Genomic DNA, 20649 nt, shown 5'->3' with positions numbered 1-20649 from the left:
CTCTAATTTTTGGTTTATTTTAAAATTAATAATTTCAAGGGAAAAATTGTTCCGAGGCAAGGTATTGATCCCAGGACCCTTTGCTTAGCGCACGAATGCTCTATTGACTGAGCTACTCCAGGAACTATACACGACACCGTCACAGTTCTTCCCTTTATATCCACACAACTCAAATGGGCTGACAAGACGCCAGAACCCAACTTTGAGTGCACACAATTCTGTGTGACTTAAATTGTGGCTTTCTCTTAACGTACCTACAATAACGAATATATAATGCAAATAATTTCAAGGGAAAAATTGTTACGGGCCAGGTATCCCTGATGATATTCTTGTACTGAATAAAGACAACCATCCATAAGAAATTTCTTTAATTCTTTCTTGAATTTAACATCTGCATTTAAGTTTTTAATAGTCTCAGGTAATTTATTAAATAGAAATCTGCCATTGTAATAAAAAATTTTTTTCAAAAAGGGAACTTTTGTGTCCAAACAGATGCAAATTAGACTTTTTTATTGTAATATGATAGTGAATGCGTTCATTTCTGGTAAAATTGTGGAGTTGTTTGTGGACACATCAAAATCTCGTATATGTAAATGCATGGTACAGTGAGAATGTTTAGAATTTTGAAAAAAAATCTACAGCTTCTGTAGCTGGGAAGATCTAACATAATTTTTATGGCTTTCTTTTGAATCTGAAATATTCTGGAACAATGATTAGATTTTCCCCAAAAAATTATACCATATGACAATAAAGAATTAAAGTAAGCAAAATTAGAAATTATAAGTACCTAGGTATGATATGAGGGTGTAAATTGCAAAGCATATCTGACATGGTTTTTGTTGATAAACAGTCAAGATGTGATCCCCAACCAAGATTATTATTTTATAAACACGCCAAGAAATTTTATATTCATTGCATATATCTATGTTATTAGATCGCTTCCTAAATAAAGATCTGGAAAGTCTACGTTTCTATTCATTTTGTGATGAAATCCAATTGCAATGCTTTTACTTTTATTGAATAGTAACCTATTTTCCTCAAACCATCCCGTTACCTATTCTGTAATAAATTTCATGTTTGCTTGAAGCTGCTGTTTAATCTTGCCCAAGATTAACACATTTAGTATCATCAGCAAAAAGAGAGAATTAGCATTTACATTATCACAATACTCTACTAAATCATTAATACGATCCGGTTGATCTGATCCCAATTTTTAGGTGTATCGACCTTGAGACTCAGATCATTTTGAATCTCCGTTTTCATGAAAGTTTCAATTTGCCTACGGTAAATGTATTCAAGTCCATCTGAATACTCCATGAAAACTTAATACGTAGGCTATCTTTCGCCTGATAGCATAGCATGTCTTCACATCCCTTCCTTTATAATAAGAGTACATCCAATGGTTAATGCCAATAATTACACAATTTTTTCTGAATGAAAACTGTTCATATTTTCTGATTCCTTACCACATGGAAGCTCTCAAACCAGCCTTAGTTTTGTTTCATCGGGCTAAAGTTTTTCAGAAATTGGTATTATAGAAAATACTAGTTTTAATTTTTCTTCGTTAAGCAAATACATAAAATAAATTTTCTGAGAGATTTAAACATAATACAAATGGTTCACAATTTTCTCTTAAGTCCCTTCCCACCCGTGGGTTCCCTGCTTTCTACTTGTTTCCGCAGGTAGTTGACGAATTACCGACCAGAGCCCAGCATCTTGCTTTTATTACTGGTACATCACTTCTCTTTATTCTCCATAACAGAAGAGAGAGTTGGAATATTCTCGCTGTAAAACAGTGATTTCTAAAAAATATTTTAGTTTTTTCAATGACCTGGCTCCAGTCAGTCGAGTTTTGTTCTTTTGAATTCCAGTGAGTTCGAATGTGCGCGTGAAATGTCCCATTGTTGTTTGTGCATAAATAGCCCTGATTCGTTTTGCTATATGTGTGGCATATAGACCTACTGTATAGCTATACTCCATAAAAGCAGAGAATAAATATGACAGACTTTTACAAAAAATGCATATAAAGCTTAATTTGGCATGCCAGTTGGTGATTTGGAGAAACAGTGGCCTCCCCATTATGTACCGGTACAGTATGTTTTTTGTGTGCTAAAAATATAAGACAGTGGGTTTATGGCAAATGGAAGTCTCATGAAACAATTTGTAACTGCTCTGAATAAGGACAGTGATTGTTTCAACTTTCTTCTTGCAAATTTCCCTCAGAAAACTGAAACTAAGATAGCAGCTGGCATTTTCAATGGTCCCCAAATTCGTGAGCTTATTCAGAATGAAACCTTCCCTCAATCGATGTCCAAGTTAGAGAAGTCAGCATGGTTAGCATACAGAAAAGTGACAGAAACCTTTCTGGGCAACAAGAAATCTGAGAACTATAAGGAAATTGTGGAGGAAATATTACAAAACATTAAAAACGTAGGGTGCAGAATTAGTGTTGAAGTGCATTTTCTCAACAGCCATATTGATTACTTTCTTGCAAATCTTGATGCAGTGAGTGAAGAACAAGGTGAACGGTTTCATAAAGACATCAAAACAATGGAAACCCGCTATCAAAGCCATTGGGATGTGTCAATGATGGCAGATTATTGTTGGTGTTTTTCTTTTTTTACTTGGTTATTTAACGACGCTGTATCAACTACGAGGTTATTTAGCGTCGATTGGATTGGTGATAGCAAGATGGAATTTGGCGACATGAGGCAGAGGATTCGCCGCAGATTACTTACATTTGACTTACGGTTGGGGAAAACCTCGGAAAAAACCCAACCAGGTAATCAGCCCAAGCGGGAATCGAACCCGCGTCCGAACGCAACTCCGGATCAGCAGGCAAGCACCTTAGCCGACAGAGCTACGCCGGTGGTTTGTTGGTGTTTGTAAAGAGACACTAGTGATGAACACATCAGGGATTCGGAAAAAATTAAGTTTTCTTCTCTGTAAGTGTGAACTAAGTTTTGAAATTCACAATTATTGAAACATAGCTCTCATATTTCAACTTATTTATTCATATTTAAGTCAAAATTAAACACACAGGAAAAGTTTTGCCTCAGCTCTAAGTCCTTAATATAGATATCCTACAAGCAAAACTCAGCTCTAACTCCTCGCGGCGCGCATGCTATATCCCTCTTACCCCCCTGCAGTAGACGTGAGAGCATGCTGGAAACGGGAGCATACGTCATCTGCGCACTGAGTTTTCCTTGTTGGATGCCTATAGTTATAATATTTCATTAACATTTTAAGTAGGTCTACATTACTATATTTCTTTTGATATTGTTAAAAAAACCTAGCCCGATAGAGAAAAGAAACCAGATTTGAATTTAGGGCATTCATATTACATATCTCCAGATGGAAAAATTAGAAAAGCATGAAAAAAAATTGTTGTAGACCAGCGTTATGAGTGCACAGTAGGATCACCGTAATAAAAAGATATCTGTAATACACCAGTAGTCTATTTATAATACTTACGATACATTTAATTGTTATACCTTGATACTCCTGAAGTTCGGCCTTCTGCTCCGCCGAGACCAGCCTCTTGACGTGTTGCTTCGGTGCCAAGGATGCTCCTTCGACTTCACCTGATGCCATCTCCTCCGATGTCTCCTCGAAACTCGTCGCCCCAAACTCTTTCGCCATTTCTGATAGACGCTCCTTCAAGCTTCTGTTGTTGGGTTTGCCGCCCTGCAACATTACAATATTTTTCTATTTCATTTTTCTTCTTTCGAACAATTTGTTTACATAATACAAAAAACTTCATGTAAAAAAACAGTAAGAAATAAAACTGAAATTGTATACAGTATTAGCAGCTCCAGTGTTTTTGTACCGTATAGGTTAGAGACGAAAGTAGGCTAAAAAACTAATAGCAATAAATTAAGTTGCAGATAGTCTTTAAGACCAGTAAAGGGCATAGGCGCCAACCTTGCAAGTGCGATATTATAGCAATCCCATAATACGCATTCCCCACCCCTTTCTGGTAAATTCAGATGTAAAGCATGTTTTATAATTACAAGTGTTACCTGTCACTTCTGCAAAAAAAAAAATAAATAAATAAAAAATAAATAAATAATAATAATAATAATAATAATAATAATAATAATAATAATAATAATAATAATAATAATAATTTTTGGAATGTTCTGCTTCTATCAGCTGTTTTCTGAAAATTTATTTTTGAAGCATACTTATCATCGTGATGTCATCTTGATCTTCTGGATCAGAAGTGATTCCAGTACACCTGAATTCTGTTTAATATTTTCTTACAACACTGAAGACTCTTTCCGTTGGACAGGTCACTGTAAGGCACACTTAGAACGTCACCACAGTCTAGTATATACAGTCACGAAGCTCAATACGTAGTAAATATGCATCCAGATAGTTGCTAACCACTAGGATCGCTAATATCGCCTCATTACAGACAATGCGAAATAGTACCGGCACAGTCTATTGTTCCTAGCACCCTCACAACTCAAGCTTCGTGACTGTATATACTAGACTGTGACGTAACTTCAAATTCACTTCGTCTTGACTTCAAGTCAGAAGTTGGGTCATATAAAGTCCCGCATCCGTATTCAGAGGCAATACTTGTCCCTCCCTTAACAAAGTCAATTGTACGGTAGGTAAAAAATAATTGAACTTGGTGTTCGCCGTCATCATATAATGACGTAGTGCTTCCAGCCTACAGCTGCTCCATCCGGGAAGTTCGAAAATCATTAATTGCTGACTTTTCGTTTCAGACCTGTTGTTTTCAAAAACATCCACTGAAATCGAAGGAATCGCATATGAAGGTGTTTGTCTACATCAAAGGACTTTCTTACAAATATAGAGACGTGGTAGAAAATAAGAAATCAGACGTCGTTTGGGTTTCGGCAAAGAAAAAAAAAAAATATCACGGAATGTGTTTATGTTTTGTTTTGTCAAATCAATGATTTTTTTTTCTTTTTTGCAAATTAAGGCAATTGTTTTTTTCATTGTATCCGTGTAAGACGTTTACAATTTTATTTTGTTTTTTCTTTAAGCAATTGACATGTAATAGTAATGCATATAAATTTATGGCACATCTCATTCAGAAATAAAACATTCTGTAATATACAAAACTTTTTCTAAAAATTTCTGCACGCTTAAAAAAATTTATCCTCAATTGGAACTATCTTTACACATTTTTTTCTCTTTTCCACGAAAATTTTGTTTTTCTATAATAATTTCCCCTTTGGCCGTAATATCGTAGTAGTGGGGGCAGGGAAAATCCGTAATAGTTGGTACCTCAGAAAGGAATACAAAATTAAATAAGATGTTAAATGAAACTAAATGAAATGATTTTTACTTATGATTTATCAACCAATTAAAATTATATTTTTCTGTAGACCTCTTAACCAAGTGATTAGAAATATTATTACCTTCAAGTTGAGCGTGTTGTACGAGTTATGCAAATGCCAGGTATTCGGGAGTTGGTCCATCGCATTTTATTAACTGTTTGTGCCTGTGAATGTCGCGGTTTACGCAACTCTGGCCTAGGTGAAGCCGTTTCCGCGTTTCTTTGGTGTTGATGGACCATTGTCTCTCACACAACTTATCCCACGGGTTGAATTCAAAACAACACAGTAGGTATCGGAGAGAGTCACTTCCTTAAGAAAACCAACAAGAGTTCACTTCTTCCCGATGCCCTCCACATGAAGTTTTGGAATTCGAATTATTTTAATTTGCATAACAAGACCTTCAACAACATGACTACTTTATCTTTCTGTTTAATCATTTCTACGCGATTCACTAAAAGAACAAGCAAAAAATTTGTGCACTATTTTTGTAGGTAAATTAATGGAAGAATGGATCTCTGACCAATGGTAGCACGCGAAAAAAAACGAAGAGTTTTTATTGTTATGAATATTGTTATAATTATTTCGTTACTGGTAATGGAATTCCATTAGCTATACAGATTCTAAAAAAAATACTTTAGCAAAAGGAAATGCAGTAATTGCTATGTTTGAACTTTTACATCTTACATTAATTCACTGTCTTGTAAATAAGTTCGATGTGTATTTCATTTCTGCAAAAAATGTCTAATATTTTGTCTTTTAATTCTGGCAGTATGCTGTGGTTCCACAATAGTTATTCTTGCGTAGAGAGCATACTTAGATTCGTCAGTCTTTCGTTTGTCATAGATTTCCTTAAGGGAACCAGGTAGTGATTAGGGGTCAAAAATCCGATTTTTTTATTTTGTGTTTTAAAAAAGTACAAAACTTGCTCTTTAAAGCAATGCAAATATTTTGGTGGGTATTTCTGCAGATACTCCCTTTAAACAGCCTCTTTAAATTTGACGGTGTATGTAACTCATACATCCTTCTTTTTAAATGCAGTTTTCTGTAAGTTCACATTTTCATAATTAAGTGCATTTTTCTCTGAAACTATTGAGATTTTTACAGTGTTTTCTGCAGTCTGTGTTCTACATAGTAGACCTACGGGTTTAGGAATATCATGTACATAATACGACAAAAAAGGCTTTGAAAGAATTGCATAAATGTTAAACAAAGTTAAATATTTTTCTGCTTCATTAGGAGTGAAATATTTAACTAAATTTTGCTTTAGAATTTACAATATACATTACTGCATAACTTAAAAAATACAAGGTACCGGTATATGAGTGAAGATTGTAGCAAGTAATGTGTACCTGAAGAATGAGGTACATTTAGCAAAGTGGGAAAACAGGTTGTCAGTTAGGACCTTTCTTTTGCATTTGGATACGAAACTAATTAGGTGTCTTTTATACCACAGCAGAATGATTGATTATATAACCATGGAAATTTTTATTCCACTCTGAGCACTAAAAGCCTAGAAATATTGAACTAAACTTTTGCACTGAAATTTTTTAATCGTACAGGAAACACTCCCAGTCCCCTTAAGTACTTACGTATTCTCACTTTTCAATGCACTTATTGCACGTTTACTGAAAGCAGAAGTAGGCCTAATCAGGACTGACAACAGCAGCTTCAATAATTTTGTGGTTTCTTTGTAAATTTACGAACAGATTTTCCACATTTCTGGCAAAAAATGTTAAACTGGGTTTACTTACTCTATTTTTTAACATGATCATTTGTTCTAGTGTTGGAGTAGAAATAAATTCAATAAATACGGATATGTCACAAAATCGAAACCAGGTTTGTTAAAATCCCACTCCATTGCAAAATCAACAATTTCACACAAAAATGTCTGAAAACCAAGGAATTACCAAGAAAGCCTACTGTCGGTGCAGCGACGAGATTGTTTCGACAGGAGTGGAGGAAAGAGCGAAAAAATAAGCCAAAAATATCATAGGAAACACGTCTTTTGAGTGTACCCTGCCTACTTCTTTTTCAATAGGATTTGGAAGAGGATTGCATATCATTTTAAACGCACTGCACGTCATCTTTTGTCACCGATTCTCAGTGATAGTGGGGATCTAGTTTCATCCAAGTAACAAAAGTAAAATAAATTATTTTCTTTTTTACTTGGTTATTTAACGACGCTATATCAACTACGAGATTATTTAGCGTCGATGAGATTGGTGATAGCAAGATTATATTTGGCAAGATGAGGCCGAGGATTCGCCATAGATTACCTGACAGTTGCCTAATGGTTGGGGAAAACCTCGAAAAAAAAAAAACCCAACCAGGTAGCCCAAACGGGAATCGAACCCGCGCCCGAACGCAACTCGGATGGGCAGGCAAGCGCCTTAGCCGACTGAGCTACGCCGGTGACGTAATAAATTAAATAATAATAATAATAATAATAATAATAATAATAATAATAATAATAATAATAATAATAATTATTATTATTATGAAACGCACATTTAAAGGTCTATATTAACTTAATACGAGTGGTTAGCCTCTCTATCTTCTACTGTGGCGACCCGGGTTCGACCGCCGCTTATGTCAATGGAATTTGTGGTGAACAAAACGGGTGAAAGGGTTTTCCTCGGGGTTTTCCCTTTTCTCCTCACCATTATCATTGTATTTTATTGAGTTATTTTACGACGCTGTATTAATACCTAGGTTATTTAGCGCCTGAATGAAATGAAGGTGATAATGCCGGTGAAATGAGTCCAGCACCGAAAGTTACCCAGCATTTGCTCGTATTGGGTTTAGGGAAAACCCCGGAAAAATCTCGACCAGATAACTTGCCCCGACCGGGATTCGAACCCAGGCCACCTGGTTTCGCGGCCAGACGCGCTGACCGTTACTCCACAGGTGTGGACACCATTATCATTATTCCTCCACTACTCCTCCATCACCTTCACTCTGCGAGGTCATATGCAGATTTGCCGCGGTCGCAATATGCCCTGAGTGTTTTCTCTCTATATAAGGCCAGGAGGGGAACATCCCTGTGCACCGCGACCTGAGGTCTATTGTGCGCCCCTGGGATGAGTTGCAAGCCCACCGACCGCACCTACGCCGAACCGACCTAATCGCTAACATCCTGACGACCAGTCCCACCATCCTTCTAAATCCGAGTACCATTCCACGCCAACAAAACCCCACATTCCCCCTTCAAACGATCTAAGGTGTAAGCCCCCTCCCGTTCCTCAATGGTCTGAGGTGTAAGCTCCCTCTCCCGTCGGGAGGGGAGTGGGTTCCGCTGGTGAACAGCAGCTACCATAGCTTGACATATCCACTGAGGCCGGCCGAGAGAGTCAGCGGCTTCGGAGGGTCGCCGCAGGTGCGATCTGAGAACCAAGTAAGACAACCAGAATGATAAGAAAAGGATGATGAGGGAGGAAAGGAAGTGGCGAGAATGAGTGGGGTTCCATACGGTTGATAAAGTTAACTGATATTCATCCATATGAGCGAGGGAAAAACCCCGAAAAAACGTCATCCAGGCAACTCGTCTCCAGCGGGGAATCGAACCCCGGCTCGCTGGGTTCGGGAGCGAAGACGCTACCACGAGACCACAGCGGTGGACTGCCCTGTGGTTTACTGGGCCCTCTAAAGAAATGAGTACCAGAAGTATTTCCTTGGGGATAAAGGCGGCGTGCACATAAAAGTGACATCCCCATTGCCATTAATGGCGATATCTGTAGAGATGGAAGCCGTAACCTTCCGTTATTATGTGGTCCTTCATGGTCTGTAATGGGGATGACTTTACTTTATTATCTGTATAATTATAAAACAGTAATCTACAAGAGGATATTTAAACCTTATAATCCGCTTACTAAATTATATGTAATATAAGATTAATAAACAATAAAGACATCTCAAAATCAATTAAATTAAAAAATTTCCTGTCTCTTTTTAGTTTTACAGAACTCTCTCAATGTGTAACAGAATGACGACGATGAAGAATGAATCATATAGATTCAAAATCCACTATATCCACTTTCACAAATTAAAGGATTTTGACAGTAACTGGTTGAAAATAGAAGACATTTTCAACGTAACAGTAACTTTTAACAAACTTTTTGCTTAAAATTTAGTGGCTTTTTGAATTCAAACTATATGCATGATTAGAATTCATTCTTAGCAAGCAATATGTGGGCATAACTCAATTCTGAACAAAATGGTCTTTAGGGGGTTTTGAATCTAGAGGATTCAATGTGGCAGTCTAAATTCTAAATAACTGTAAATTCGAACAGCTATATCATATTATTTTCATATAATTTTGTTAAGGAAGATGTTTCCTGTTGAAACTTCCTTTAAAACATGATCTTTAATTTCGAATTCTTCATTTCCTTTTGAATTACGCAAGATGTATTGTGATGAATGCTAGTAATAATTCCAGTCGTGAGGGGCCGGATGTAAGAAGACTTGACAGTAAGACACGAATCAGAACAAGAAAACATACCGATACAGAAATAAGTAACAAAGAACTGTCTTGTTTCTGTTTGTAATAGCGGATAAATTACGGATATTTATATATGTTGTTTGTTGAGGCATTTCCTTTCAGAATTAAGGCCTATCTCATCACCGTACAAAAAAGTAGGAACTCTTCGACCAATACAAGATGGTACAAAGGATCTGCTTGTGCCTACTTCGAAGTCACGATTCTTTTCCACTCGGAACATGACCAGGAAACGATTATCACTTCATCACAATGCTGTGTCTTATGATAGTCGCGGATCACGTTAAAATGAGATCTGTCAAACCGTCATCAAAGAAAGGACCTCCTACTTCTACATCTACATTCAATGTACAATTATGCCACGTTCTCGCTTTAAATTATAGTAACGAAGAACTTCAGGAAGAATTAGCGAACTTACAAGTGACCTAGATACTTTAAAGATAAAACCTGGTTGTAAGGAATATGAAATTAATTAAACTTGTGTGGTCTTCCCAAGATAGACAGAAGGCAGGAAATAATGTTGTAAAAATCAGATCTTCATCAACATTTTTAATGACAAGGATATTAAAATTGCAACGTGATTCAGAATTTCTGAAGCAACTTTCTGACCTTTGTTGAAATAGTTTATTTTTTTAACGTGAAACGTTCGTACTCAAGGGTCAAATGGATAAAATGTTACGGAAGTTTTGTTTGATTTTAAAATTGTTCTCTCTAAAGTTTATTTAGTATATCAATGTTCTGTTTTCCAATAGGTTTGCAATTATACAGGGTGTAAACGATATGAACTGCAAAAAATTATATAGGCGCGGTAAATATCGGTCTACTGAACAAAATATCTAGTGAAATTTAATTATATCTTATAATTTATATTTTTAATTTGTAAAAATACCATGCTTTTAAGACTGACAGTAGTTTAATTATTTGTTCATATTTCAACTGAACGTAAATGTTATTGTCAATGATCTTGCACCCAACACCCAACGCATAATCAATCCACAACATAGTGACAAATGACTGCTTGAGCGTATAGTTCGGATCAGCTTACTTAATACTTAGAGTGAAACTAACCATTTTCCCCCATTACTACATATGCTAGTGGATTATGGCGATTTTCTAGTTTGCAGGTTGAATTTTCTTTTGCAAACTTCGTTTCGAATTTTGGTTCTGAGAAATAGACTACTACAAATTGTAGTGATTTTCTAACTGTTATGTTGGTAGCAGTGACAATGAAGAAGGAATTATGCGTACGGAGACAGCAATTGTAACTACAATTTACAATAAGAGTAAGTATTCTTAAGCATATATTTCAAAATGGCAATTTGTTTTCGGAGTTTGTTTCAATCATTTTACGTGATCAAACAAAATACATTTTTAGGTTAGGTCTCGTGAATCGTAAACTGTTTAGTCAAAACAATGAATTTCATGTTGTCAGACAAACTACATTTTAATACTAGAACATATTAATCTACTAATTATCGACAATGTCGGAGAGATCCAGGATGAAATATAGCCTACTCTTTCACAAATTACTGAACTATTTAGAAAACACCTTCCAACATAAAGATGAGATGTGGTAAATAAATAAATAAACAAGACATCGTTATTGTTAATACTATATTATTATTATTATTATTATTATTATTATTATTATTATTATTATTATTCCTGCATGACATTGTGATTTTACCCTCTTTCGTGATATCTGGTATTAGTTGGCAGCACTGAAGATAATGCCAAATTAGCCTTTTAGGAACTACAGTACTCTTACGTGTTCCTTAATATACATACCGGGTAAAGTGGCCTAAATAATAATTGTTTATTCTCTTTTCAGAAAAGTTAGACTCACAAAATATTTTTTTTTTCTGTGAAAACTATGACACTTACAGAAACACAACATTTGACTTTTTTTTAAGTTGTTTATGCTCTATCACCAGATTTTTTTGGCAGTTTATATCGTTTGCACTCTGTATATTTGTAAAAGTAAAATGGTTCCATTCTAAGAATAAGTTATGCATAAAAAATTGTCTCTATATTGTACTATATGATCTATTATATTGATCCTAGATAATTTCTTATGTCTTCACTTCTTTTGCAATCCTATATCCTGATAAAGGTCCCATCTCTTGTACCTCTATTTGTTGAATTCATTTCATAGTAAGTGTCCACATTCCGGACTCATAACATTGGAATGACCATAACTTTATAACATTTTAAAATTAATCTTAGAAACTTAAAATTGTTTCAAGGCGCACTGTTTTAAATAATGTTCGTTTTAGATCACCTATTAATTGGCTATATGGGCTTATTTTTTTACATAATTAATTTTCGGGTATGATATTATGCATTCCAAATAGTTAAAAGTGGAGACATGTTCAATTATTATTTTCCTGTCTATTTCGATTTGTGTTCTTATATGTGAGGTGCGTATAGAGCCCATTACTTTTGTTTTATCAGCAGAAATTTTAAGGCTGTAACTTTTTTCAATTCTGTAGTCTATAATTTACATGTTGCCTTCTGTAAATTATTTTCTGCATCGGCAAATTCAGCCAGCGCAAATCCTATAACATCAGCAGGATACAGAATTATATAATAATGACTTAGTGATTTATACTGGGTGTTCAGTTCAAAGTGTGTCATGGCTCGCTGTATGCCGTCATGTGGCTAGCCGATGAGCCTAGAGAATTCAATCTTCCTAAACTTCCGCAGAGGTGTATAACCTATGAGGCAGAGAAGTTGCCTAGCAAGTACGGCGTTCATTCTGAAGAGTACGTACCGATACGTACGGTAACGCCGGTAGTGGCAGGAATGTGAACTGTTTGGAAATACGTACTGTCGGGATATGGGGAGAGGGTTAAGACGATTACTTACGTATTTGTTGACATTAACTTCGAAGGTCAACATGGACACGGAGCATTTGATTTGTGTTGTGGAATGTTACCGTACGCAACCGATGATAACAAATACCCTGCGTACGACTTGCCGGCGCAAAACACAGTTCGAAAGAGGTTATGGTAGCACACAGACCGTACAGACCGCCATCTGTTGCTACGACGTTCAAGTTATACCGTACACGTTCTCAAGTTCAGATTGAAGAACGCCTTAAATAATAGGCAACTTTTCTAACATATAAGCTGAAACTCGCTTCAAATCGGTGACCCAACAACAGTGACGTCATGACACACTTTGAAATGAACACCCAGTAGTTGAGCTCTGGGAGTTGTAATTTTTCTTCTACTTTCACGCTGTTTTTAATTACCGATAAGTCGTAGTATGTAAATAAGTGAAATTAAAACCGATTTTTTAAGTATTTAAAGGTGTATCTTCTAAAATAAATTATTTCAGCTAAAACATTCTGCCACTCCTTAATAGCATCGTAGATACAGAAATTATACAATATGAGTGAAAGAGGATATCCGTGTCTGACACCTTGATTAATTGCTCTGAATTCTGTACTGTTTGCTTTTAATTTGAATTGTATACTTTAATTCATCACGGTTACACATAGAATAAATTTAATAGAACGTATAATAGACTTGAACGAAAATGAGAGCATGTGATAGAATGATGAAAATGCAATTGATAATGATTAGGTAATTAACGTGTCAAGTATGTTTAGCCTACATGTAGGCTAAAAGAGGTATAAATGATATGCAAACAATTTTTCTGACAAGCAAGGGGCAAGAGTTGAACTGACCTACATATTGAAAAATACCGAATCAGCTCTTGTTACGAAACCTAATAATAACCTAGAGGAAAATATTTGGGGCTAAAAGGGATGAGGTTACAGGAGAATGGAGAAAGTTACACAACGCAGAGCTGCACGCATTGTATTCTTCACCTGACATAATTAGGAGCATTAAATCCAGACGTTTGAGATGGGCAGGGCTTATAGCACGTATGGGCGAATCCAGAAATGCATATAGAGTGTTAGTTGGGAGGTCGGAGGGAAAAAGACCTTTGGGGAGGCCGAGACGTAGGTGGGAAGATAATATTAAAATGGATTTGAGGGAGGTGGGATATGATGGTAGAGACTGGATTAATCTTGCTCAGGATAGGGACCAATGGTGGGCTTATGTGAGAGCGGCAATGAACCTCCGGGTTCCTTAAAAGCCAGTAAGTAAGTAAGTACCGAATCAGCTATTGCAGTCTGCTGGCTCTATGCCAACAATGGCCAACCTGAATGCGGTATGATGATATGGAATAATTAGTTATCATGTATAAGTGAACCTAAAAATAAACATGAAAGCCATAGAACAGAATTAGATGATTAAAGTAATAAGAAAAATTGATTTACAACAGTTTATTTTAGAGAATTGTCAAAAGTAGCAGATATATACACAAGTTCTATGGTTTTATAGTAGACACGATTGGTTTAAACATGCACTAAAACCAGACATAAGTGCAAGTTTGAACCAACACAAATTACATAGATATATGATAGAAAAATTAGGTATTAAATTGTATATTTATTATGTTTACTATTTCTATATACATCAATTTTAAATTATTAAGTTAATAAACTTTTGTGAACTATTAACAATAAATACTAAATACTAATTTTGAATTGTAGCATTTACTGTACATATAAACTTTGAATTGCTCTAATTAAGTGTTTAGGATTTTCTTGCTTTATTAGGATATTTCATAACACTTTTCTATTCACAGTATCAAAAGTTTCAATATAATCAATGAATGCAGCATTCATACCCTGTGCATGTGTAAAAATGAAACTACAATACCTGTGTAGAATGATTACAGGGTTTTCATAAGAAGACTTCAGATGAATTACAGGTTTACAGCTGAGGTCTAATTCTTCTATTTTCACTTTTTTTTTTTAATTACTGATAACATGTAGTATGCAAGTGAGAGAAAGTAAACAACGATTTTTTTTAAGTTCCCTGTGACATGTCAATTTCGAGTGTTGGTTTTAGGAAAAGGTTAATGTGAAATTTTTCACTTGTAATTCTCTCACGCAACCAACTTGAGAATTAATTAAATTGATTTATTCACAGGCTAAAAATTTGGGTGTGCTAAATGTAATTTTAATGTGTTTCACATGTTTCATAATTGGATGAGAAAGGTAAACACGAAACATAAGAGAAATGGGAGCCTAATAAAAATAATTACAAACAACAGAATTGTGGTTCAGCCTCAAATATACACGAGGGTCTTGTTATATTTACGTAATATAAATCTGGTTACTTTTATAAATAAGTGAGTTTCTTTTTCTTCTCTTTCTCGTCGTCTTTCTCCTATGCTCACGATCGCTTTCTCCTCCTATCATCACATCCTCTTCTTTTCCTTCTTTTTCTCTTCCTCCCTCTTCCTTTACTCGTCCTGTTCCTTATCCGACTTCATCTTCTACTCTTCCCTGTCACACACTTTCTATCCCCTTTCCTTTTTGAAGAAAACTACGCTTTTCCCACCGAGTTAGGCAATTCGTGCTAGAATTTCAAATGCTTGCTGTAATAACATTATGAGCCATATACAATTACTAATGTGATTAGTAGTTGGGCTACGAATAATGTAACTTGTACAGGGATATCATTTTATTTTTACTTCAATTTTTATTGTACCTGAGCTTTTTAATGTACTTCAATCCCACCCCTTCTACTAGTAAACTTCCACCGTCCTCACACAGAACCAAGGCCACATACTGTATGCAGTCGGCGTCGTACGGTCATAGTAGGCTACAGTATACAGCACTGAGTACGTCCCGAAATATGGTCGGATTTTTCAGTGAAGAAAGAGCATTCATTTATTGAATCATAGGCATTTTCGCACAGGTACTGTTACGTCCTTTGGTTACGTCACATCCCGGTTTCCCCCACCCATTTCTGCTGTAAAGGCTAGTGACAACGTAATATTATACAACATTTTAAACATAATTTAAATAAAAGGGCCTCGTTAAGTAACTGTCACGTGATTTTCCCACTTTCTACGACCCTGCGACATAATCACTTGGACGGATAACAGATAGCATGTGTGAGTAAATTTTTCTGTGCGGATCGGGCAGAAGTGAAGATTGAATTTACAGTATGTTAGGTACATTGTTATAGAGTAGGTAGAGAACTATTTCAACATGAGCAGGATTATGACTCTCCATGTGGCTGATTTGAGTGCTTTGCATTATTTCTTTTGAGGTTACTGTAAAACAGTTGTGTTTGCTAAATATCCTACAACAACAGAAGAATTAAAAAAATACATTCAAGAAACAATCAATACATTCAATTTCCGAAGATATGCTTAAAAACGTCTTTGATAATATGTACAAAAGAATTGAAGCCTGTATCGAAATGAATGGCCATCATTTTCAACAATTTGTTTAAATATCCAGATTCTGATTATTTTTCCATTTAGGCTAAATGCACTCTCCATATTGTATGCTAATGTGCTGTAGACAGTATACTATGCATTGCATAATGAATACGTTCGCCAAGATACTTCAGTTAGTAAGTGAAAAAACACGTATTGTTAATATTGTACTACATTTTGAGTAAATAAAAATCGAACGAAAATTATAAAAATCAAAATCGTAGTATTTCCTAATTTAAGTAAATGGATGCACTACTTTTCTTCCTTCCTATACCTAGTAAAGTGATTTGTTTTTATTTTACGCTAGTATCATCAAACTCCGGTCGTGGAAAGGGTAACAAACAGTGTTTCCGACCCTTAACTTTTAATTCAAAGGTATAGCCAAATTAATATTAGAAATGTTAGTAAAAATAAAATGATGTCCCGGTATAACCAAGTTCAATAATGCCACCTGCCCTAACTACGAGGATGATAGCGCCGAATTTGCGTATAAAATTAGGGATAAATCGCAATATAGCGAACGCCAGTAGGGGAAGTTATCCCCACCCACATGAAATGTGCATTCGACAGAACACTCGCCTATCACGTAGAGTGTCTGTTGAGCAAGTAGGGGAAAAGTGAAAGGGGTCGTGGGCGGAGCTTCTACGTTCGCTATATTGCGATTTTCCCAAAATTAGCAGTGCCGCGTGGCCTCTGTCAGTAATATTTCGGCATCGAGAGCAGCTACAGACCGGTGCCACCACTCATTTGATTTGAAATCGCGAGTTATGCAATGTTAAAATGACATGGATACGTACCGTATGATATTCTTTAAGTGATCCATAGTGAAATAGTTGTGAGTTGAGATTAATTTCGGAAATGTCGCTTCATATGAAAAAAAAAAATATACTGCATGAACTTCAGTAATTAACGTCTTACATTATAGACCCATACTTTCCATTTGTAAACCGAAACAAAAATTAAGCATTCAAATCAACACAATATATACTGCAGTTAAATTCCTGAAACTGGGTGCAGTATTCTACTTGTAGGTATATCCCTGATATATCGCAGAATTTTGACGTGAATATTCTTTCGGCCCGAGGTATGGATTACATATGAAAAAAAAAAAGCGACACTTTTCGACACGCTGTGGTCAACGCTTATATCTCAGAAACTATACAACCTAGAGTTAAGTGACATACGCCATCGTGTAGAGGACATAATTATGCACGAAATAACATAATAATCACATCCGCTGATGACGTCGTCACAGCGCAGCGAGGGAAAACAAATTGGCGCTGATTGCAGCGCCGTTTTGTTTTAGTATCGGCTGTAACTTCGGATTGTGTGGACGTATTTCGACGATCGAGGTGTCATTTAAAAGGAAATGAAGAGTTCTTTATGCTGTACAATACCATTTAAAATAAGTGGATAGTACGCGTGTAAAATGAAATTTGGCGACAGAATCTCAAAATGTCGAAGATTGTCATTCAAAAAGCAAGGCGAATTTGATGAAAGGACATCAGGATGATAGAGAACATCGAGACGGATTGATTGGTGTGTTTAAAAGCAGTGCTCAACGTTATAGAGATAAACGACCTTTTTTCGTCCTCAGTTTCGTCATTGCCTTCCACATTCTCTTCCTCTCCATTGAGCTCTCCTTTTACCTCTTCCCCTTTATCTCCTCTCCCCTTCTCTCCCTTTCTCCTGTCTAACAGCGATAAAACCTACTCTCATTCTATTTACAATTCCACATTTTTATAACCCTTCCAAGGTCTCTCGATCCAATCTGTTTACATTATATAGCCAATCTAAAGTAATTTTCATTCTAGTACTGCAATCTCCACTTATATACCAGTTGTATTCAATGTATTAGTGAATATATGTTTTTGTCGGCTATTAAACGACGTTGCATCAACTACAACGTAGATTATTTAACGGCGATAGAATTCGTAATTCTCAGATAGTGGTTGGAGAGGTAAGGCCGAGGTTTTGCCATGAGAAAACCTGACATTCGTTTTACACTTGGGGAAACCTCAGAAAAACCCAATCAGGTAATCAGTCCTGGAGGGAACAGAACCCACACCCGAATGCAGCTCCATGTCGACGGGCAAACGCGCCTCTGTCTGAGCTACGCCGGTGACTCTTCGAGGAAGTATAAATTGTTTCCAACCTCATCTCTTTCCTCTTTTGAAAACTCTTCATTTTTGTAGATTTAGTAGGCCTAGGCATGTGATTTTTTTCCTATCCATTGCGTATTCATCCGTGGTGGTCACCATTCTAACCGATGGACCCGAGGTAACTTTGGGTTGAAAGTGATATTGTTTCAAGTTTTTGGATTGTGCATACCCTAACATTGTGAGAGCCCCTGATATGGGTATATGCCTGCGCAAGTAGATTTTTCACATCTTATTTCATTTTGAAAATATTTGAGGTCACAGAGTTAGGTGAGACACTCTGTATATTTATTAAAACTAAGGCGGTTACGTGGCAGTTCGTCATTCACCTACAGCAGGGGTCGTCAGCACAGAGCACGCTGGGGCTAGCCTCTCTTACCCGCGGAAAACGCAGTGCACTATAGTGCTCTCTTAGCTGCTAGCGGGTATGCTCTCTATCTCTCCCTGTTGCACGACAATGTACACGGGACGGCACAGCATACTCATTGCACATTTCAGCGAGTGCTGACGACCACTGACCTACAGTATATAAAGCCACTTGTGTAGACCAATTTACCGATAGATTCGTTGCCCAGGACACGCAATAGGAGGCTAGACGATGAGATGAGATGAGATGAGATGAGATGAGATGAGATGAGATGAGATGAGATGAGATGAGATGAGATGAGATGAGATGAGATGAGATGAGATGAGATGAGATGCTCCCGGAGAAAACCCGTGTTACCTCGACAACGGGCTTGCTCAACACAAGTTATAGACTTACTGTAAATGGGAGTACGCAGGGAATCGAACCGAGTCTAGCGCTCTAGCCACTAGATCACAGTGGCGGTTAAATTAAAATATGTTATTTCAACTTTTTACGTACTAATTTAATTTTGCAATTCATTTTACAGTTATGTTTCAGATAAACCTTAATCGATAATATAGAATACGAAGGGTATTAACTTTCAATCTTAATTACTTATATGATTATTATAAGTCATTAAGTTAATATACATCTTATTCTACATAACTAATTTCAGACAACAATACTGAATGAAAGCAGTTACCTTCGCTCATTTCCATATGTTTTAATAGTTGTTAGACTAGTGGTACTGAATTTTGCAATGCAGTTTAGAAATATAATATCAGTAAACTGTCATTTAATGAATGGAATTCACCTAGTAGAATATGATAACGCAATTTCCTGTATAATGTATGTCACTACATGAAGGACTTACATAGGAAAAGCAGTGTATGTTTATACCTTAAAGGTACTTTACTTTAGAATTGTTCTGCCTTCATTTTTTTTTTTTTTCAAAATTTAAAGGAGTGAAAAGCGTTCTTATAATTATATAGTAAGGCTGGAGATTTTTCTCGAAATAGGGAAATTTTTAGGCGTTTGGAGGGAAAATGTATTTACTGAATCTAACAACAATGTTTTATTATATTTTCAGATATCAAAATACAATTCACTGTCGACTTTCGTAACTTTAGAGTCAGAGAGTATATAAGGAAAGATCTGTATTTGAGAAAATTTATCATAGTTACAAACGTATAAAGGAAAGTGCTATAAATCATCTATATAAGATAAATCAGCGGCGTGGCACGCTTCCTGCACTCGATCACAAGACCAGAGTGCCGCCAATTCGCAATGTAGGCCTACTTAAACACGATTTATACAAATGTTCATTTTCGTGTGTCTCCTTAAGTTTTCGAACGTGCAATTTTCTGTGAGAACTGTTTGTCTGCGTATTTGATATCACTGCATTGTTTCTACAACTGCTGTATTGTTTCCCCTTTCCTCTCTCCTTCGCACTGACACTTTCCGTATTATTTCTCTGCACAGCCACGCCTCCTGGACTCTTCGCTCCATTCTCACGAATCAAAGAAAGCAGCTCTCCTTTCCCAGCCGAGCCTGTGTCTACCATCTTCAGCCTTTCGATTCGTCAACACGAACTTCCTATTCCTTAGATTCGAAACAGGAAATTACAAAATGGACCCCTAAAAAAGTGAAATTTAGGGACACTCAATCACCACGTTATTTAAAAATTCACCTTGTGTTGTAGCACGTTTTGTAGGTGATTCAAATACTTAGTGAAATGAGAGCACAACATGTTTCCGAAGCTTATAATGGTTCCATCTCCAACTAATTATATAATGCACCGGTGCCTCCTTCAAATACAGACAGATTCAAAGATTTGGATAAAACTTCGAGGGGAATACTTTAACGAAGCTCTCGTCTGCTGGATTTGACTCTACAACATAACCAATTTTTGCATTAACATGAACATGTGCCAGGAAGTCAAAAGGAGAATAGCAATGGCAAAGGAAAATTTTAATAGAAAAAGGAGCATCTTCTCCGGACCTCTGGAAAAAGAAC

The 20649-nt window shown here is 36.2% G+C and overlaps 1 protein-coding gene across 2 annotated transcripts in view; it reads right to left on the bottom strand.

Annotated features, from left to right (window-relative positions):
- LOC138703373 (serine-rich adhesin for platelets-like) overlaps window positions 1-20649 on the bottom strand; it is a 425014-nt gene that overhangs the window by 32591 nt on the left and 371774 nt on the right. For both annotated transcript variants that reach the window (XM_069831197.1, XM_069831198.1), the window contains one exon: window positions 3495-3687. In XM_069831197.1, the coding sequence (XP_069687298.1) occupies window positions 3495-3687 (193 nt within the window). The remainder of the gene's footprint in view (window positions 1-3494; window positions 3688-20649) is intronic.

This window comes from Periplaneta americana, chromosome 7 (assembly GCF_040183065.1).
Source record: "Periplaneta americana isolate PAMFEO1 chromosome 7, P.americana_PAMFEO1_priV1, whole genome shotgun sequence".
Lineage (NCBI taxonomy): Eukaryota > Metazoa > Arthropoda > Insecta > Blattodea > Blattidae > Periplaneta > Periplaneta americana.
Note: the sequence above shows the minus strand (reverse complement) of the source record. Positions and strands in the feature narration are given on the sequence as shown.